This window comes from Dendrobates tinctorius, unplaced genomic scaffold (genome assembly GCF_039654945.1).
Source record: "Dendrobates tinctorius isolate UK_male_01 unplaced genomic scaffold, ASM3965494v1 ptg000180l, whole genome shotgun sequence".
Lineage (NCBI taxonomy): Eukaryota > Metazoa > Chordata > Amphibia > Anura > Dendrobatidae > Dendrobates > Dendrobates tinctorius.
The window spans coordinates 2,486,520-2,509,241 of NW_027361847.1; the positions used below are offsets into that span (position 1 = coordinate 2,486,520).

Sequence of the window (22,722 nt, forward strand, 5' to 3'; positions counted from 1 at the left end):
GTCAATAACCGATCCTTGGGTCCTACCAGATCTCCCGGACCTACTATCGCAGGGACCAGTGTTACACCCTCGAGCAGCGAATCTCCATTTAACAGCATGGAATTTGAAAGGGCACTGCTGAGGGAAAGAGGGTTCTCCGAAAACCTGGTTTCTACACTACAAAAGAGTAGGAAACCGATCACGACGAGAGCCTATGGGAGAACTTGGAGGAAATTTCTATCCTCCTCTGGGGCAAAGGTTCAGGATGGAGTCCAGATTGACAAAATTCTCGAATTTCTACAGAGGGGCTTAGAACAGGGGCTTGCGACTAATACATTGAAGGTACAGATAGCGGCCCTAGGTGCCCTTTATAACCAGGACGTGGCAGACAACCCTTGGGTAGCACGGTTTATCAGGGCCGCAGCCAGGTCTAGGCCAATAATTACCCATAAGTTACCATCATGGGATCTAAATCTAGTACTATCTGCACTAACGGGTCCCCCATTTGAACCCATCCAGTCAGCACCCCTAAAAACCTTGTCATTAAAAACTGTGCTTCTAGTGGCCCTAACATCGGCCCGCAGGGTGAGCGATATTCAGGCTCTGTCAGCAGCGCTACCGTTTACTAAAATCCTAGACGAGAGTCATATTGAAACCTGACCCGGCATATCTACCTAAGGTGGCAACACACTTTCATAGGTCCCAAGAAGTAGTCCTTCCTTCCTTCTGCCCAAATCCTAGAAATAGGGGAGAGGAGAGATTTCACGATGCCTAGTTCAGTACTTAGAGGCCACCAAAGGATGTAGGAAGGAAGGCTCTCTCTTTGTGTGTTTTCAGGGACCTCGGAAGGGACTCAAGGCATCCAAGAGTACCCTGGCAAGGTGGATAAGGGATGCGATTGCCCTGGCATATTCATCCAGTGGAAATACCATCTCAGAGGGTTTGAAAGCCCATTGCATAAGGGCAATGGCGACCTCATGGGCTGAAAGATCAGAGGTATCGATAGAACAGATCTGTAAGGCGGCCACCTGGGCAACACGTTCTACCTTTTTCAGACACTGTCGTTTAGACTTAGCCTCTTTCTCTGACCTGACCTTCGGGAGAAGGGTTCTTCAGGTGGTGGTCCCTCCCTAAGCTACCAATCTCTGAAATTCTCTCCGTGGTGCTGTCATAGGTGAGAGAGAATAGCTTAGTTACTCACCGATAACGGTGTTTCTCGGAACCCATGACAGCACCCGCTTATTCCCTCCCTTCATGTGTGCGTGTTTTCATTTAGACACGGTGCCTCTTGATAATATGCAACATTATAATGTTATGTATATTCTTTTGTTGATAACTAACCTGGAAGACCCTCTGATGCTCTGTAACCAACTGGTGGCGGAGGAGAGGTGCCGCCCTTTTTATCTGTAGGTTCCTGTCCTTGATGGGCGGACCCCTCTCTCGGTGGTGCTGTCATGGGTTCCGAGAAACACCGTTATCGGTGAGTAACTAAGCTATTTCCAGCAGTGCTCCGGCCCCGCATCTATTCACCACTCGCTTTCCAGGCGAAGAAGCACAGAACTTTCCGTACTGGAGGAGAAGGTCAGATCACCACACAGGAGACTAGGGCACCCAACCACATAATGGGAACCTGCTATGTAAAATAGCATTTTTAACCTTCAGACATGGGGTTAACCTGCAGGTTAATAATGGCTTGAACTTGCCCGTGTCCTGCACTGAGAGCCCCTCTGCCAGGGGGAAATTAACTTTACTCCCCCGGCAGCGATTGGCTTCCAGCCATAGAGTTGCAGCCGGCGCGGCTTCAGTAACTCCTCAGTATACAGTGAGCGGTGGCTGATTCCATGCCCCAGCACTGACTGACAGCCAGCTCTAATGCTGAGCCGGCTGTCAGTCAGTGCCAGGGGCGCGGTAACTGCAGCCGCTCTCTATACACTGAGCGGTGACTGTAGCTGCGCCGGCCAAAACTCTATGACTGGAAGCTGAACACTGCCAGGTGGAATATTGCTCTTTTCCTCCTGGCAGCGGGGCTCTCAGTGCTGACACCGGGCAAGTTCAAAATGCTGTTAACTTGCAGATTAACCCCGTATATGCAGGCTATTAGTAGTATTATATGATAGGTTCCCTTTAAATGGCACTGTCAGGCTGTCGGCAGCAGTGAAGTGGTTAAAAGTCAGCAATCTGAGCTCACTTCACAGACGCGCACCCGGCATCCTCCATGTATGAACACTAGATATCAGTAAGGGGTTAAAGACACATCAGAATGCACGGGACGGGGTGTTCTAGCCTCAAGGGTTCAATGTCCGCAAAATGTCAGGGTGTCCGCTCTTCCTCTTCATGAGGTCTGAGCAGAACAATGTAAGTGGGATGGTGACGCAGGTGTTGGCCCTGCAGGGACATCGGGCCGCACAATGATGGTAATAATCAGTGTAAGTCTCCAGTAAAGGGTTGTTCGTTCAGTAGAATATGTATTATGGGGCTTTTCTGTGAAATCTGAGCAGACGATCTCTCCTTGGCTCCCCGTGTACATCAGTCAGCGCCCATGACCCCGGTGCCTGCTCTCTAGTGTCCTCTTATATTACACAGTGATAGGCACTAACCGCTGTGTACCGGGGGCTCCCACAACACCGTCCTCCCGAGTGCTGTCACCGTCAGCCGTACACGTGCACGTTTTTCCTTCTTCAGAGTCAAACTCAGAGCTTTCCGCGCACTTTCTGCCTATTTTAGTGTTTATATCGAGGCGAATGTTGAGATTTATCTCTATTTAAAGAATAAAAACGCAGTAACTCGTCTTTTAATAGTACGGCAGGTTCTCTCCTCTTAGTGATCCCAGAGGATCCTATCCAGGATGGAGGCCGTGTCCTCATGGTGACATCATGAGTTCTCTGTCAGGAAATATGTATAAGTCCCAGACTTCTATGTCCACTTCCAGAGCTCGTGCTGCCCCTCCGCCATTGCGTTTGTGCAGTGCTGGCACAGCTCACCCTCATCCCCCCTCACATAGCTGCAGTTCCCCTGCCTATGTGTATTTCTATCCCACCCTTTCCCCCTCCCTCGGGAATGTGGCTTTTGACCAGGTAAATCCGGTTTTCCTGTAGCACATGGCTTTGAGAGTTACTTTGTCTATTCAAACTCAAATTTAATAACACAGAATAGTCATAGGGGCAGGACAAATATATTTCTGGAATCTGCATAATGGAAGCTACACACAGCAACGTTTGGCAACTTCTGCGTCCACCAGAAGCCGAGTAAAGGGTATATGCTTCCCAGTAACACATAGATATACGATGTTTGGTATCAAAAGAAAGGTAATGTCGTAATAAGAAAATGGATACCCCTGTCGTCCCTTTGTGAGCCTCACAGCCAGAGTTATGGCACTTATAAGTTTTTAGTAACTTTAAAAAGGGGAGTACACTCCCTAGCTCTGCTGTTACTTAGACCTTGGGAGACAGTGATCTACCATCCGTGCTGTGGACTGACTCTTTGTCCTTGGGATCTCCCCTCCCCCAGCTCCACACGGCGTGCCAGTGACTGAGATGTGTAATATATTTAATCCATTTTACTTTGTAATTGTCTGTATATACTGTATCTTGTCTCTTTTGTAACATCTTTTTATACTTTTGTAAACACTGCCTATATTTTCTGGAGTAAATCTATAAATTTACTGGTTTCGTTTTTCCTTGCTCTATAAACGTACCACCACGACCTCCACGCTAATTATGCTACCGTGTGGGTTGGCTCCTGACCCGATATTGATTTTAAATGCCAAACGAGCAGCTGGTGGCAGCAAAGTGTTGTGGGGTATTTGGGAGACCATGGCACTGACGGAATGGAGGTTTATGTGTGTATTTCCTGCCTAAGCCTGGGGATATACATACCGCCCTCACTGCAGAGTGCCCAATAGCCACTACATGGCAAGGCAGCCTTTCTGACGACTTCTTATCCTGGATGCAGTTCTCCGACTGATCTTGAGACACATCAGTTACATATGAGGTAGGTCATTCAGATACTCAGTCAATAAATGATTTGTCAAACAGGAGAAATTCATGTTCTCGGTTCAGGAGATCCCTTTTATGGGTTATTTTTTATCATCCACTGGTTTTCACATGGAACTGGCGAATGTCCGGGCGATACTGTATTGGGATCGTCCTGAGGACCTAAAAGCCTTACAAAGGTTCTTGGGTTTCGCCAACTACTATTGAAAGTTCCTCAAAGGTTTTTTGGCGATGGCCAAACCTTTGACAGATATGACCAGGAAAGGGACGGACATTTCCAATTAGTCCAGTCCCGAGAGGATTTTGGGGTAATGTATGGACAGAAGTGTGCGCCTCCCCTTCCCTAATGGAAATCAGGATTCTTATGAGGTCAGCGAATATATGAATTATTGAGGAACAACATGCGGTGAGATTGTTCCTTTTTATATACTGCATTGGAATCTAAACCAGGGCATCTGATCTGTTTAACTTGAATAATAGCTAATCGCTTAAGATTTTTTTTTTGGCTTGGTCTAAGGGTTAAGCTACAACATCATTTAGGCTGGTTTCACACTTGCGTTTTTTTCCCCTATCTTTTACATGGGTGCGCATAGGTGCTCATACACATGCGTTTATACGCGTTTGTATGCTCATGCATTTTTTGGTAGTGTGCGCTCGGGCGCACAAAATGCATTCTGTTGCATTTTTTGTGCGTCCAACTTGCCCCCAAAAAACGCATGCGCACACAATGTGTTTTTTTTTTTTTACAGCAAAACACCCATTATAGTCTATGGGTGCGCACGTATGCGCAAAAGGACGCATGCGTTTTTTAAAAAACGCACACAAACGCATGATGCGTTTTTTCATGCATTTGTGTGCGCAAAAAACGCACCGCAAAAAACGCAAGTGTGAAAGTAGCCTTACAATTATACCTGGATGTGTATTCATCACTATGGCTAAGTGATAATTTTGTGTGTTTTTATGTGTGATGTTTTTGTATTCTTTTTGGGTTTTTTTCATATAAAGGGCTCTAATTTTAGCATTAACTATTAAAAGTTATATTTTATTAATCCTACCCTGCTTTCCTACAATACTTTAGATTGGTAGCCATTTTGCTTAATTCCTTGTGTATATACATACACTATTCCTCCCCACTTCCCTGGGAGGGGATAGATAAGGGCTGATTCAGAAGTTCAGCAAGACATGTGGCCCCGGCATCTTCATCATCAGAAGTAACCTGGGAAGCAGGGATAGCTATGGTGCCTATTGTTAGGGACAGGGAAGTATCCCCTGGCCCGCTGTTATCTGACAACAAAATTGTGACAAAAAGGGCACAGAATTTGAGGAAAATAACATCTCGGCCAAAAATTAAGCATGGGGGTGGATCAATCATGCTTTGGTGTTGTGTTGCAGCCAATGGCACAGGGAACATTTCACAGGTAGAGGGAAGAATGGATTCAATGAAACTTCAACAAATTCTTGATGCAAACATAACACCATGTGCAAAAAAGCTGACGGTGAAAAGAGGAAGAGGATGGCTTCTACAAATGGATGATGGTCCTAAACACACGTCACAATCAACAATAGACGACCTCAAAAGGTGCAAGCTGAAGGTTTTACAATGGCCCTCACAGTCCCCTGATCTGACCATCATTGAACATCTGTGGCGAGACCTCAATATAGCAGAGCATGCAAGACGCTCCAGGAATCTCACAGAACTGGAGGAATTCTCCAAGGAAGAATGGAGCAAAATCCCTCTAACAAGAATTGAAATTCTCTCATCTGACTACAAAAAGCGTTTACAAGCTCTGATACTTACAAAAGGGGCCGCTACTAGGTACTAACCATGCAGGGTGCCCAAACATTAGCATTTTCCTTTTTAAAATGTAAAATATGAAAATCTATTTATTTTTTGCCTAAAATACAAAGGGAATGTGTCATCTTTAATTTTAGGCCTTTTAGAGAACATTTAATCTTCAACTTGCTTAACTGTACACAATAACAGTAATTTTGTACAGGGGTGCCCAAACTTTTATATGCCATTGTATTCTGTCACTGTGTATTTCCTACAGATGGACTCATGGAAAGAAATCCACCAGAGAGATGTCCCCGTCCTCTGTATCCCCAGGACTGTCCAGAGGAGAATCACACCATCCCAGAGGATCATCAGGTAGACGGCGCTGAGCACTGTACCGGATCTGTATATGGGGGACATTTCTGAGCGAGGTCATAGGTGTCACAGATTTTGGTGGTTTATTGTATTGTGCTGATTGTTACATCTGATATATCAGGAGGAGGATCCGACTAAGAATAAAGTGAAGGATGAGACAGAAGAAGAAGTGATGACGAGGGGGGATCAGCCGTGTGTGAGTGACGGGAAGGAGGAGATTCCGGTGGATGTTTCCACAGGTATGTCATAATGACTGACGTGTGACGATGATGACTGGTGTGTGATATCGTGTAAAAGTCTCCGGTGCAGTAAGGCTTTCTACGCTGTCCACATCACAGCAGAAACGTCCGGTGATGGCGCGGCTGCTCCTGTGCAGAGTCTGGCGGTGCACTGATTAATAATGGGGCCGTCTTCACATCTTCTTAATGAATATTACTTCCATCGTTTACTTACATATTTTCTTACACAAGTCCCATGCTGCCATATAAATGTCCTGAGCTTGTGATTCAGTCAGAACCTCTGCCGGAAGATTCTCGATATTGAGGCAGATGGAGGCACTGTGGACGCCGTCTGTCCTATGATCCGACAGTGTCTATCTTTTTAGGCTTGCATAAAAGCACGGTCGACCAGTGTTGTGCACCTCTGAAAAGAAGGACACCACTGAACAGAGTCCACAGTAACTCTGCTGCCTCATTATAGTGAATGGATCTCTCGGGGATGTCATCTGAATCACATAATTTGTAGATTTAGATGGAATCTCCAATGTAAGTGCTCAGCGTAGAGCCTCGCAGGATAAATGCCATCCAAAAAGTTCTGTACCCCAAAATGCCACCAACAAAAGCTTCTACTCAACCTACAAAAAACAAGTCCCCACTCAGGTTCCTTATTTGTTAACAGGAATATTGGGGGCGTTCACATTACTGGTAGCACAAAGGCTCTGGAAAAGTGACATGGCTCCCACCATAAGAAATCCAGCAAAATCTGCGCTTCCAAGTACCCCTCCTCCTGAGCCCCACAGTGTGCCTAAACCACAGTTAGTGGCCACATGTTTGGCATTAGTGTAGCGAGCACTTAATTTAAGGGCTGCATGTCTCCAGAATCACTGTGCATAATGTATGAACGCTACAATGTACTGGGCACCGCAATGTACTGGGCACCGCAATGTACTGGCCACCCCATGTACTCGGCACCACAATGTACTGGGCACCGCAATGTACTGGGCACTACAATCTACCGAGTACTAGAATGTATGGTCACTACAATGATATATTTTCATTTAGCAACATCCATTGCTGCTCGTTTCTGGAAAACACCCATGGAGTCAAAATTGTCACCACACCTGTAGATAAATTCTCAGAGTGGTGTAATTTTCAAAATGCGGTTAATTGAGGGGGGATTCTCTTCTTCTGCCACTTATGGGCTCTGTATATGGAGTCTTCAAATTAATCTCCAAAAACTTGTTCTCCAAGAGTCAAATAGCTCTTCTTCCCTCCCGAATCTCGCTGTATGGCTAAGCAGTTCTGTACAGACACATATGAGGTATTGCCACGTTCAGCAGAAATTGTGTAACAAATGATGTGGTCATTTTTACCCTTTTTATCCTTGTGAAAATGAAAAATTTGGGGCCAAAACAACATTGGGGGGGGGGAATTCATTTGTAGCCCCTTCAAGATCTTGGAGTTTTTCGTTTTTGCGTTTCCGTTTTTTGTTCCTTGTCTTCCCAGAGCCATAACTTTTTTTTTGGTCAATATGTCCATGTGAGGGTTTGTTATTTGCAAGATGAGTTTTTCACTTTTGAACTACATCATTGGTTGTACTGTATTGTGTACTGGTAAACAGGAAAAAAAAATACAAAGTGCGGTGAAATTTCTAAAAAAAAAAAGTGCAATTCACCAATTGCTTTTTTAATTTTTTTTTAGCATGTTCCCTAAATGCTAAAACTGCCCCACCGCTATGATTGTCCAGGTCATTACGAGTTCTCAGACACCAAACATCTCTAGGTTCTTTTTTATTTAAGTGGTGAAAAAAAAAATCTTAAGATTGCAAAAAAATATATATATATTGGGCTGGGTGAGGGTAGATTTGATCTTTTTATCGCCTGTTATTGCATTTTATTGCAATGTTGCAGCAACCAAAAAAACGTAATTCTGTTTTGATTTTTTTTATCGTTACGCCGTTTACCAATCACATTAATTATTTTTACATTTTGATAGATCGGGGGATTCTGAACGCGGCGATACCAAATATGTGTGTTTTTTATTTATGTTTTATTTTATATGGGGGTGATTTGAACTTTTATATTTTTTTATTTTTTTTTTTACTTTTCACTAACTTCAATAGTCCCTATGGGAAACTAGAAGCTGCGATCATCTGATCGCCTGTGCTACACGTAGCAGAGCTGAAGCCTTGCTCTGTGTAGCAGAAATGCTCATCTGTTATGAGGGCTGTCCACAGGGTGGCGCTCATAGCAATCCGACATTGACAACAACAGGGGTCCTCTGCAGACCCCGGGTTGTCATACCCACACATCGGTGGAGTTTTTGACGCTATTCCGGTGCAAGAATGTTGTCAGATTGACAAAAACATTTAATATGTTAACAGCCGTGGGGGATCACAATTATACCCCCCCCCCCCCCCGGCTGTTATGGGCACATGTCAGCTGGTGAAATCAGCAGACATGTGCCAGATAACAAGTGGGCTCAGCGCCGGAGCTCCCATGGAGTGCAGGGACACGTCCTATGATGTACCTGTACGTCATAAGTTGTCAAGTGGTTAATTTTCACAGTCCAGTGTCTTAAAATTTTGTGAAGCACCTGTGGCTTCAAAATGCTCACCATATCTTTTACATAAATACCTTGAGGGGTGTAGTTTCCAAACTGGGGTCAGTTGTGGGGGGGTTTCTACTGTTTAGGTAGATCAAGAGCTCTGCAAAAGTGACATGGCGTCCGCTACCTATTTCAGTCGCTTTTACACTCCAAATATGCCCAAACAATAGTTCTCCCCCACACATGGGGTATCGGCATACTCCGGAGTAAGTGCTCAACAGATTGTATGCTCCATTTCTCTCTTACTTCATTGGGGGACACAGGAAACCATGGGTGTATGCTGCTGCCACTAGGAGGTTGACACTATGCAAAAAAGTTAGCTCCTCCCCAGCAGTAGATACCCACCAACTGGCAGGAAACTCATCAGTTTTAGCTTAGTGTCGGTAGGAGGTGGACACAGGACTGCCTTCAGCCCCGTTTCTACCTTAAGTTTTTTTTGTTGTTTTTTTATTAATGATTTCTATTTTGCAGATTCAGCTTGTGATCTTGGCGACAGTGTGTAATTGGTCACTTCGCTGTCCCCACCAGAGACCGGGAGCACAGTGTGGGATTGCGTCACTACTGTACCCTCTCTTGTCTACCAGGCAGGACCCCATGCCTCCTAACACATCAAAAGTGTTGGGGCATCTGCAAGAGAGAAGATGCGGACTGGTCCTTGCCCCTACCCCCTGCACCTCCCGCCCTCCAGAGCCAGTCGTGCAGGGTAGGAAGACAGAATCTTTACCTGACAGCCACAGAAGATTTTCTGTGGCCCAAAGGCCTACATGCAAGTCCGTCTTCCATCACCAGTTTGTGAAGAGGGATGTGGGATCTTCGGGACAGGTATTCCATGTAGCAGTTCATGGGGCATCTTTAAAAAAAATATATATATTTTATATCTCATATTCTTTCTTTATGATGTTGCTGTCCCTAAGGGTTAGCTGGAGAAATACCAGGGCCTCAAAGGAGAACTGGAGAAGATGTGGAAGGTTAAGGCAAAAGTGATTCCAGTGGTGATAGGGGTCACTGCTCCAAGTGCTCCTAAGTCGGAAGAATGGCTACAACAGATCCCAGAATCAAAATCTGAGCTCTCTGTCCTGAAAAGCGCACAACTAAGATCCTGCGCAGAACCCTCAAACTCCCAGGCCTCTGGTAGAGAGGACCCAAGAATGAGGAAGGACAACAAAGACCAATATGTTTTGGTTTTTTTAAATATATATATACAGTGCCTTGCGAAAGTATTCGGGCCCCCTGGAACTTTTCAACCTTTTCCCACATATCATGCTTCAAACATAAAGATACCAAATGTAAATTTTTGGTGAAGAATCAACAAATGGGAGACAATTGTGAAGTTGGAATGAAATTTATTGGTTATTTTAAATTTTTGTGGAAATACAAAAACTGAAAAGTGGGGCGTGCAATATTATTCGGCCCCTTTAGCGTAATACTTTGTTGCGCCACCTTTTGCTGCGGTTACAGCTGCAGTCGCTTGGGGTTATGTCTCTGTCAGTTTTGTACATCGAGAGACTGAAATTCTCGCCCATTCTACCTTGGCAAACAGCTCGAGCTCAGTGAGGTTGGATAGAGATCGTTGGTGAACAGCAGTTTTCATCTCTTTCCACAGATTCTCGATTGGATTCAGGTCTAGACTGTGACTTGGCCCTTCTAACACCTGGATACGTTTATTTGGGAACCATTCCATTGTAGATTTTGCTTTATGTTTGGGATCATTGTCTTGTTGGAAGACAAATCTCCGTCCCAGTCTCAGGTCTTTTGCAGACTCCTCAAGAATGGTCCTGTATTTGGCTCCATCTTCCCATCAATTTTAACCATCTTCCCTGTCCCTGCTGAAGAAAAGCAGGCCCAAACCATGACGCTGCTGCCACCACCATGTTTGACAGTGGGGATGGTGTGTTCAGGGTGATGAGCTGTGTTGCCTGTACGCCAAACATATAATTTGGCATTGTTGCCAAAAGGTTTGATTTTTGTTTCATCTGACCAGAGCACCTTCTTCCGACTGTCCCACCTCAGCTGTAGATCTCTGCAGTTCATCCAGAGTGATCATGGCCCTCTTGGCTGCATATCTGATCAGTCTTCTCCTTGTTTGAGATGAAAGTTTGGAGGGACATCCGGGTCTTGGTAGATTTGCAGTGGTATGATACTCCTTCCATTTCAATATGATCGCTTGCACAGTGCTCCTTGGGATGTTTAACGTTTTGGAAATCATTTTGTATCCAAATCCGGCTTTAAACTTCTCCACAACTGTATCACGGACCTCTCTGTTGTGTTCCTTGGTCTTCATGATGCTCTCTGTGCATCAAGCAGAACCCTGAGACTATCGCAGAGCAGGTGCATTTATACGAAGACTTGATTACACTCAGGTGGATTATATTTATCATCATTAGTCATTTATGACAACATTGGATCATTCAGAGATCCACAATGAACTTCTGGAGTGAGCTTCCTGCACTGAAAGTAAAGGGGCAGAATAATATTGCACTCCCCAGTTTTTGTATTTTCACAAAAATTTAAAATAACCAATAAATTTCATTCAACTTCACAATTGTCTCCCATTTGTTGATTCTTCACCAAAAATTTACATTTGGTATCTTTAAGTTTGAAGCAAGATACGTGGGAAAAGGGTGAAAAGTTCCAGGGGGCCGAATACTTTTGCGAGGCACTGTGTATATATGTGTGTGTATATATATAATATATATATATAATATATATATATATATATATATATATAGTATGTGTGTGTGTGTGTGTATATGTATGTATATATATATATATATATATATATATATATATATATATATATATAATGTATATGCATATAAATGGAAAAGAAAAATCAGGCAGAACTCCAGTTCAAGGAAAAATTGTGGGTTTTAATCCAGCACCAAGTGGTGCAACGTTTCAACCTCACAGCACGGTCTTTGTCAAAGACCGTGCTGTGCTTGTGATGCAGGCTCTGCACGTCACATGACCCGCTCATTCCCGGCTTCAGCTTTCACCGACAATGTGAAGACCGGGTGAGGGGGGGGGGAATGGAGCGGTAGGGGGGGGAATTGCGCCAGGGGGAAGGGGGGGAATGGAGCTGCAGGGGGGGAATGGAGCTGGGAGGATTTGTTACTCTGTGTGGAGGGCTTCTTCATGTGGACGGGGAGGGCCTGTTGCGATGGAGGGTGGGGTTGTTGCTATAGAGGGCATGTTTTTAGAAGAGTAGGAGGAAACGACCAGTTCTCATTTCAATGCCATAACACACCCCCCCCTTGGACGTTCTGCTAAGAAAAAAGAGACGATATCAAGAAAACCGTGCAAACTGGCCACAGAAAGTAAATTACTTACTGTCACAATTCTGCAGCCCAGATATGTACTGAGATTATGTGAAAAGCCCGGACAACCCCTTTAAACTCGAGTCAATACATTTTCCCAGTTTTTTGTTGCTAAACTAGGTGCTTCGGCTTATACGCGGGTCGACTTTTACACGAGTATATACTGTATGTTTTATAAATGATGCTGATGTAAAGTAGACATGTGGGAAATGTTATTTCTTAACTATTTTTGGTGGTATAACTATTTTGTTTAAGGGCATAAAAATTGAAAAGTTCGAAAACTTCAAAATCAAATTTTTTGTCAAATCTACAGTATATATTTAAAATTGTGTATCACCAACCAATCACGAAGTATCTTTCATTTCACCAGAGCTGTTTAAAAGAAGCTGAGCTGTGATTGGTTGCTATGAGCAACAGTTTTCCTACTCCAGAAAACACCTCAGCAGACACTGCACGGGTGGGAGAAATCTAGCATCCCCGGGAACATAAGCTCGCAGCGATTGTCTGCCCCCCAGAAAGGACCAGAGAGCACATGACAGAATTGAATCCCCCCCCTCCTGTACCCATACACCTATCACACATCCTCCATCCCATAGGCACATCTTCCCTCTTAAAGGGATCTCCGGTATGGAAGTTAGGGCAAATCCCTCTGCTCTGGTTCTGACCCCAGTCTTCTATTAAAGGGATCATTGGTATGGAAGTCAGAACAAATCCATCCAGCGCATTGGTTCTGACCCCAGTCTCTCTTAAAGGGATCCCTGGTATGGAAGTCAGGGCAATTGCCTTCAAATGCTCTGGTACTGACCCAAGGCTCTCTTAAATGGATCATAGCTCGGGAGCCACGTGTGGCTCACGGTCCCATGAATTGTGGCTCGTCACTGTCTGCCAGCTTGGTGCATTAGCGCCAGGTCTGGTAAACAGGTATGAGGAGCACATCTCAAAATGGTGAATTTTGTGAGTAGCCCTGCACAGAAGAGCAGATCTGGATGCACATATACTGGTCTTAAGGGTTTCAATTTAATTTAAGTATGGTACGCTGGAGACAGGATGATACTACCTGTGAGAGGTGGTGACTGAAGCTGGCTGTTATATTATGCTGGGAGTCCTGGATGGGAGAATACTGAGTGGGGGTATTGTGGGGATCACTGGATCTTGTAGTACTGTTTCGGGGTGATTTCTGTGGAAAAGCGTTGGTTATCATTATACCCGTAATGGGGGCTCTGGTTGCCGCTACTGTGAGGAGGGAGAGAGCTGGATGTGGCTTGCGACCCCCTCTCAGAGCTGAATGTTGCTCTCTAGGTCAGAAAGGTAGGGAACCACTGCCTTAGGCAAACTGAGGACATGACTACAGTGGCTGGAGCTTGACTGCTCCTGGATGTAGAGACACCTTTGTCATTAGTCTCATTTGTATACGGTAATGAAATGTTAAGGTTCCATTTTTACTTTCATGGACACTTTTCTACATTAGGGGCATAATAGGAAGCTTGCTACGAGAGTGAATGGCAATGGTGGTACATTAAAGGGGTAAATGACTGGTTCCTTTAAGAACTGTCTATTTTGTCACGGTCCTATTTGGGTTGGCGTGCAGCCACCGCTGAGCAGGGACTCACCCACACTGCAGAGGGGCCCAGGGTATGATATGGCCGGGCAGTTCAGGCAGAACAGGACCTGGGGACGCTGCAGTTTAGCAAGCAGCGAAGGACCTACGGTCATGTGATTGAAAGGGGAGGGGCTTAGCGTCCTGCTGCCAGAGATCAGCAGAATACTATACAGGAATGCACAAAGTCAGACAAACTGGGTCATACACAGAGATAGCAGTAAAGTACCAGGGATGAGACAGAACGGATAGTCGGGGCCAGGCAGTGGTCAAAGCCAAACAGACATAGAAGGTACCAAGCAGAATCCAACAAGCAGTATCCAGAGAACAGACCGAGTCATACACAGAGTATCAGGCAAACAAGAACACAGCACAAACACACTCAGGAGTCAACACACTCTGCCAAGGGCGAAAGTATAACTGACAGGGATAGGAGCTTCCTGAGGCTATAAAAAGCTTTCCCAGAACCAGGGAGAGGCCACAATAATAAGCCCCAGGATGTGAGGGTAAGAGCCTGCACTGGGATTATAACATTTAACCCCAGAGGTGCAAGTCATCAGCACTGGTTCCAGACATTAACTCCAAGCGTGCGAGTCCAACCCGCACTGAGATCATGACATATTTGCTGTCTAATCTGTGCCACCTGTCACGACTCTGTTGTCGGGTGTCCCGGGACCAGGGGCTCCTTCCCTGTCCCTAAACATGGGTGTCCTAGCTCGCTCTGTTCCCCGGATTACTTCTGATGGTTAAGACGCTGGGGCCACGTACCTAGCCTTAGCTCCTGAATCCGCCCTCAGTCTGTACCCTTCTCTCTTCCCTGGGTGGGGGTAGTAGTGTACCATAATACAATAACAAGAGTTACCAGGTAATGCAAACAAGGGTAACTGAAAATACCAAACATACAAATATACTCACACAAACAGGAATGCACCGAGGAGTGGAGGATGGGAAAAACCAAAGTAGGAGAAGAAAGAAAATTATCACACACTGAAAACCTAGCAACAGTCACAGATAAATTCACCAAACGCCTTCTCCAGTAACAACCACCAACAACCTCCAGCCATGCAGCATAAGCTAACTCTTAACAGTGAGTGCTAGTCTGGGCCAAAATTGTATAGGAGATGGGAGTGGCTAACAGTGCACAGCTGAGAGCCTTAGGGCCCCGTCACACATAGCAATCTCGCTAGCGAGATCGCTGCTGAGTCACAACTTTTGTGACACAACAGCGATCTCACCAGCGAGATCGCTGTGTGACAGCGACCAGCCCCCCTGCCAGTATCGCTGATCGCTGCAAGAAACCTCTGGACATTTTTTTTGTCGCTGATCTCCCGCTGGCCAGCACGCATTGCTGCGTGTGACAGGCGGGAGACCAGCGATCAGCTGTAAAATAATAAAAAAAAATATTGTTATTATTCTCACCTTCCGGCGTCCCGTGCAGCATTCCTGGCTCTCTCCACGCTCCCGGTCCCAGTAATCCTTTGCAAGAATGACCGCGAGACTTCGTGATCCCGCGAGAACGGACGTCATCGTGGTAATTCTCGCAAAGGATTACTGGGACCGGAGCGTGGAGAGAGGCAGGAATGCTGCGTGGGACGTCGGAAGGTGAGAATAACAATATTTTCTATTTTAATTCTATTTTTGACATGAATATGGCATCAGCGCTAACAAACACAGTGATGCCGCGCGCTGGGCGTCGCTGTGCTAATCGCTGGTGAAGCTGTCTGTTTGACAGCTCACCAGCGATCACATAGCGACTTACCAGCGATCCTGACACGTTGATATCGTTGTCCGGATCGCTGGTAAGTCGCTATGTGTGACTCCAGCTTTAGCTCCAGGAGCTCTCAACAGAGCAGATTAACCCCTGTACTGCTAAAAAACAAAAAAAAGTATGCCGTTTAACATAGAGGTGAAGTGCTTCTAATCATTGTAGGAAAGATGTATATCTTTATACCGTGTTATCCAGTAGATAGAAAAATAGAGTGTCCTCAATGATTGATACCTTTTAATGGCTAATTGAAATGATGGTAACAAATTGAAAGCTTTCGAGACTACTCAGGTCTCTTCATCAGGCATTGACTAATACAAAATCTGAAGAATCACATATTTATACACAATACAGGACAGAAAAAATGCAATAGATAATCATTGTGGGGGAGTGATAGACCGTTATGGCCATAAATATTGGACCAGTTCATAGATAAGGAGTGAAAGTTTTATTGTCCTCTGGGGTCTGGTAATGTGTTGTGATGCCCCCACAAGGTCTTAGGAGCAAATGCCTTAATTGAGGTAAAAAGTCATAAATCCATGCGACACATTCATTCCTGCACTGACAGTGTCAACGGTCATCATGAGTCTGTACTCAGACTTTTCTGTCTCTCTGAGATGTGAAGTTACCTTCCAATACCAGTAATTTCATGTCCATGGTGCTGTGATCAGGCATACAAAAATGTTTTCTGTTATTGTGTGGTGATGAGAATTCATCCTTGTTCTCAGTTTTTGCCCTGTCTCCCCCACATACAGCCCCCCAGTTGTACATTTAGTACACATAGGTGCACCACATTAGATGTGATGCAGCTGTAAGTACCTGGGATCTTGTAGTCCTGATGTGAGTTGGGGATCTTTATCTTGTCTGTGGTCATTATAAATGGACAGGTTTTACTTTTTTTCTGGTTGCAAGGAAAGGTTCCTGCAGCTGTGGAAGACAGGGAGCTTCTGACAATGATGCTTCTTAGTTTTGGGGGCTGCCTAAAACACAGCAGTGGGGGGTCTGGAAAAATGGATTGTAATTGGGCATCTTTTTGTAGTAAAGGTTGTAATTTCCGTGCAGCTCCCCTTAGCACCACCAGATTTGGATTGTAGGTGACTACTAGAGGCACCCGGTTATTTTCTTTAGCTTTGTAATGTAGCAGGTGATTCCTTGATATTCTGGTGGCTCTTGTAATTTGGTTTTGAATTGTTCTTGGATGGTAGCCCTTATTCAAAAAGGTCTTTTTGAGGCGACCAAGGTGTTCATCTCTATCTATGGGGTTGGAACATATACGATTGTATCTGATGGCTTGGCTGTAGATAATAGAGTTCTTTATGTGTTTTGGATGTAAACTGTCCCATTTAAGGTATGTTGGACAGTTGATTGGCTTCTGATACAGGGATGTCTCTATTTCATTGTTCTTTAGCTTAATGATGGTGTCCAAAAAGTTAATCTCAGTGCTGAAGTAGTTGAGTGTTAAGTTGATGGTGGAATGAAATTGATTAAACTTTTCGTGGAACGTCTTTAGCTGTGGCTCAGACTCCTTCCAGATGATTAAAATATCATCATTGTAGGGGTAGAAGGCCAGAAGCCTGATGGGATATGAGGACAAAAAGTTGCTTTCAAGCTTGGCCATGAAAAGATTTGCATATTGTGGAGCCATTTTACTTCCCATAGCTGTGCCAGTCTCCTGTAGATAGAACTTATTGTCAAATTCAAAGTAATTGTGGGTGAGTATGAATTTTATAAGTTTCACCACAGCATCAGTCCCTGTGTTTTCCATGAAGAATTTGCAGGCATTTAATCCATCTTGGTGGGGGATATTAGAGTACAAAGATTTCACATCCATGGTGGCCAGGATGGTTCCTTCTGGTAGAGGACCTATTGCTGCTAGTTTATTCTATAGGTCAGTTGTGTCCTGAATGTAGCTGGTTGTATCCTTTACCAGGGGTTTAAGAATACCCTCTACTCATCCAAATACTTGCTCAGTGAGGGTGCCCACACATGAAATAATTGGTCTTCCTGGATCTCCAGATTTGTGGATTTTGGGAAGCATGTAGAATGTCCTTCTTCTTGGACTCTCTGGTATCAGGTCATCGCCGACTCTTATGGACTGGTCAGGCAGACAAGATACCAACTTGTTTAGTTCCTTGTAATAGTCCTGTGTAGGATCCGACTCCAATTTTTTGTAGTAGCGGGTGTCCATCAGTTGTCTGTTTGCTTCCTTCATGTAGTCTGACGTATTCATCATGACTATTGCACCTCCCTTGTCAGCAGGTTTAATGATGATTTCTTTGTTGGTTTTTAAAGACTGTATGGCCTTTCTCTCCTGGGCACTGATGTTGGATGCCTGTCTCCTGTTAGTGTCTATGATTGTGAATTTTATCAAATGTCTGAAGGAGTCTATATATTTATCCAAATGAGGGTTGCGTCCAGGGGGTGTCCAGTCTGACCTTTTCTTGGTTGTTAGGATCCCTTTTCCTTCGGTCTGAGTGTTTTCTGAATCTTCTGTATCATTGAAATATTCCCTCAGGCGCAGTCTCCTGAAATACTGTTCCATATCACTGCAGAGTTCAGTTTTATCTAGGGCCTTAGTGGGACAAAATGAGAGTCCTCTAGAAAGCACGGCCAGTTCCACTTTGTTGGGTTTATAATCTGAGAGATTGATGACACAGTTAGATGCTTTTGTGTCTGGAATGGAGTCGTTGTCCAAGTTGTCAGATTTTGTATTTGTTTTGTAACTGTTTGTATAGAGTCCTGAATTGAGGCGCAGTCTGTGCAGTTTCTTTTCCTTGTTATGAACCAGAAAGATCCATAGTTTGTTGTAGTATTGTTGTAATTTTTGCTCTGCATTTTCTGTTTTCCTCAGAGTTTCAAATTTCCCTTGGACTTTACTCTTTATGCTTTAGCAGACATGCAAAAGGTGGTTCCTTAGGGTCCCGTCACACCAAACGATGCACCAGCGATCCCGACAACGATACGACCTGGTCAGGATCGCTGGTGCATCGCTACATGATCGCTGGTGAGCTGCCAAACAGGCAGAAACACCAGCGATCAGGACCAGCGAGGACGCTGGTATCCAAGGTAAATATCGGGTAAGCGCACGCGGCACTTAGTTACCCGCTCTTTACCTTGGATACCAGCTCCCAGCGTCTGCTTACAGCGCTGGGAGCTCTCTGATCGTTGGTCTCCCGCTGCCACACGATGCGTGCTGGCCACCGGGAGACCAACGTTCAAAAAATGGCCCAGGACATTCCCTCCCGATCAGCGATACCCGGTGGTGGTGGTGGTGGTGGTGGTGGTGGGGGGGGGGGGTTGGCAGTCGCTGATACATGTCACACAGCGAGATCGTTGATGTGTCACAAAATCAGCGATCTCGCTAGTGATGTCACTATGTGTGACGGGCCCCTTAGTCTCTCAGAAGTCCTGTGACAAAGGTTTTGAGCATAATGGGTATTGTAGGTATGAAGAATTGGGTTTGTAATCCAGAGTCCTTTTGGGAATTAGATTCTCCTTTTTGCATTTAGATAAGAAAAAAATGTCGCTGTCCATTTGTTCACATTTCTTCAGAAGTTGTTTTAGTTCCATAAAGAAGCTTGCAATTTGTTACCATTTTTTCAGCCATTAAAAGGTATCAGCCACTGAGGACTCTCTATTTTTCTAACCAGTGCAGGAATAGGAGAAATCTGCCACTGCGGTCTTCTGGCTCCTCTCTGTCGTGGTAATCCCGTGAAACCTCGCCTGACTTGTGCCATTGTCAACAGTTTATTAGTATTATTCACTTTACCCATCACTGTGCTAATATCATGGCATGTAATAAAAAACAAAGGTATGAATTGGGATCTAGACTGGTGTGCATGCATCGTGTAAGTGCATGTTCACACTGGCCACTGTACAGAAAAAAAAAACAAAACAAAGACCGATACATAATGATTGAATCCCCTGAAGTAAATATATAAATCGCATTAGTGCATGAAAATAATATAGGTTACTTAGTTAACATTTTTTTTATCAAAAAAAAAAAAATGCAAAAGCCATTTTACCTCTTCACAGTGACCGAAATTGGGACAGTCCTAACTTTAATATTAAAAACCTTACTGTTTGTCAAGTGGCATGTCGTTGTCTTCCTTATTACCGGTCTTTTCACTGTCTGGCGTTTTCATTGTAAGCTCCATAAAATATATTTAGAAATCTCTTTTGTGTTGTATATTAGATGTGATTTTTTTCATTCTTTCATCCTCAGGAAATCCTTGTGAGAATAACGGTTTATCACTCAATTGTAAAAAAGAAGATATCAGGAAGCGCTCTAATGGAGAAAACCTCATTACCCTTCATGGACCTCCTGGACTTCACAGCACTTCACTTTCTTATACTCCTCCTAATCATGAGGAACCCTCTCCTGAGCAATCTCACATTATTACCACAATTCCAGGTGACAACGTGGATACAAGATTTCAGTGTGACAAGCAACTTACTAAAAGCTCAGATTTATTAACACAAAGAAAACACAAAGGAGAGAAGCCATACTCCTGTTCAGAATGTGGGAAATGCTTTACAACTAAATCACAATTTGTTATACATGAGAGACTACACACAGGAGAAAAGCCATATTTATGTTTAGAATGTGGGAAGGCCTTCACAGATAATGCGAATTTTAGTAGACATCGGAGAATTCACACAGGAGAGAAGCCATATTCATGTTCAGAATGTGGGAAATGCTTTACAGATAAAGGAAATCTTATTATACACCAGAAAATACACACAGGAGAAAAGCCATATTCCTGTTCAGAATGTGGGAAGACCTTCCCTTTTAAAGGGCATCTTATTAAACATCAGAGAATTCACACAGGAGAAAAACCATTTTCATGTTTGCTATGTGGGAAGTCCTTCACAGATAAAGGGAATCTTAGTAGACATCAGAGAATTCATACTAGAAAGAAGCCATGTTCATGTTCAGAATGTGGGAAATATTTTAGAGATAATTCAGTGCTTGTTAGACATCAAAGAATTCACACAGGAGAAAAGCCGTACTCATGTTCAGAATGTGGGAAGGCCTTCACAGATCAAGCAAGTCTTTGTAGACATCAGAAACTTCACACAGGATTGAAGCCATATTCCTGTTCAGAATGTGGGAAATGCTTTGCAACTAAATCACAGTTTGTTAGACATGAGAGAATTCACACAGGGGAAAAGCCATGTTCCTGTTTAGAATGTGGGAAATGTTTTAGAGATAATTCAGTGCTTGTTAGACATCAGAGAATTCACACAGGAGAGAAGCCGTATTCATGTTCGTTCTGTGAGAAATGCTTTACAGGTAAATCAAGTCTTGTGCAACATGAGAGAAGTCATAGAGAAGAGAAGCCGTAACCATGTTCACTATGTGGGAAATCTTTAAAGCATAAATCATGTCTTCTAAAATACGAGAGATGACATTCAGGAAATAAACTGTAATTATGCTATGTTTTTTTAACATGTTAATAAACATTGCTCAGCATAAATAAGTACACCCCCTATGATTGGTAAGATTTTAATTAATATCACACTGAACACAAGAACAATTTCTAAAGTTTTGCCAATGCAGAGTTTCAAGACTTTTTTTGGAATAAAAACATAAAAGTAAGGTTAATAATATAAATTTCATTACACAATCTTTCAGTTTTACTCAAATTAGTTGATGCAAAAATTAGTGCACCCCACAAGCTGCATCTATCATTTTGTATGGTTTCCATGATTTGTAAGCACAGCACCAAGTCTTCCTAGGCATGGAATGGACTAGTTGTGACATAATACACCTATCTTTTTTTCCCCTTCAAGACCGAGCACTCTTTTTGGCTGGATGGAAAGTGATGACAACTTGTCTCTTCAGGATTCACCATAGGTGTGTGGTTGGGTTGAGATCAGGAGACACTTGGCCACTGAATCACTTTAACCCGATTTAAGCATTTCTGCAGCATCTGATCCGGCTCAAACGCTGCGGAAATGCTTACAGAAACACAACGGTGTCACGATGACCCGTCCTGTGTGATGCGACCAGCAGGCCGGTAACTAGAACAACAGGATGTGGCACGTGATACTGTCCTGTGTGACATGGCTCGCAGGCCGGTAAATAAAACAACAAGACAAAGGGAAGGGAAACGGTTACAACGGTGGGCCCTGCGATAGGGAAAAGGGACGTGGAGACCTCCTGCACTCCCCTGAGTCAGTGTCCCTAACGTTCCCTATGCCGGTTCCGCACCGGGCGCCAATCAGGAACCTGTCGCCCTAGCACACCCTACACCTATCCCTTGCTAGGGAACTGGGTGGCACATGCACTGGCCCCACCACTGTACTAATACACGCTAAGGAAAAAAAAACAAACAGGGAGACACCACTTAGCTTTACTCTGTTGCACTTGCTCCTGGCAACAGAGTCCACCACCAGCATGCAGCTCTCCTCCTGCATCGCTGGCACCAAGCTCTGTCAGAGCTTCAAGGAAATCCCATATGACTCCTTTCACACCAGGCTAAGACAGTGCTGCAAGGAATGCTCTCCAGCTCCTTCCTCCACCAAGGATGGTTGAAATGAACACTATCACCAACACTGATTGCAACACCTGTGACTCTTTTATAGCAGAGCCAGCAATCACACCTGCATAATAAACATGCACTTAACTAAAGAAACTAGGGTGCAATGACGCTCACTACCATCGGGGGCAAACTTAGAACCAACGACACCACAGTGCAATAATCCTAATGGCCACCGGGGGCAAAAACCAACCCCAAGCACAGCTTAGGAAATAAAAAGGTTACCTGTGCTTTATATATGTCCTGATCCAGCATGGATCAAGACAGTACCCTCCCCTTAATGAGGGGCCTCTGGACCCTCAAAACTGCTCCCCATCCGGGAGCCACCTACAGCGGGGACGCCCAGACACAGTTCACCCCCGCAACTACATACATGTCAGGGTGATGAGAAACGAGCCCGCTGGTATTGGCAACGTATGTTCTGGAGGCAACACACATCTCCAAAGCTCTGACCTGGGGAACGGGTTGTGTATGTGAATGTTTGGTGATGAGCTGGTAAGACTCCACAACACACTTCCACTGGATGTTTTTTGGTGGCCACCCATACACGCTC

The 22,722-nt window shown here is 44.4% G+C and overlaps 1 protein-coding gene across 3 annotated transcripts in view; it reads left to right on the plus strand.

Moving 5' to 3' along the window:
* LOC141054895 (uncharacterized) overlaps positions 1-21,117 on the plus strand; it is a 252,384-nt gene extending 231,267 nt beyond the window's left edge. For 2 of the 3 annotated variants that reach the window (XM_073551787.1, XM_073551790.1), the window contains 3 exons: positions 6,023-6,120; positions 6,242-6,359; positions 19,850-21,117. In XM_073551787.1, the coding sequence (XP_073407888.1) occupies positions 6,023-6,120; positions 6,242-6,359; positions 19,850-20,973 (1,340 nt within the window). In that variant the 3' untranslated portion in view covers positions 20,974-21,117. The remainder of the gene's footprint in view (positions 1-6,022; positions 6,121-6,241; positions 6,360-19,849) is intronic. The other variant, XM_073551788.1, reaches the window with a different exon arrangement.
* Positions 21,118-22,722: the final 1,605 nt, after the last annotated feature.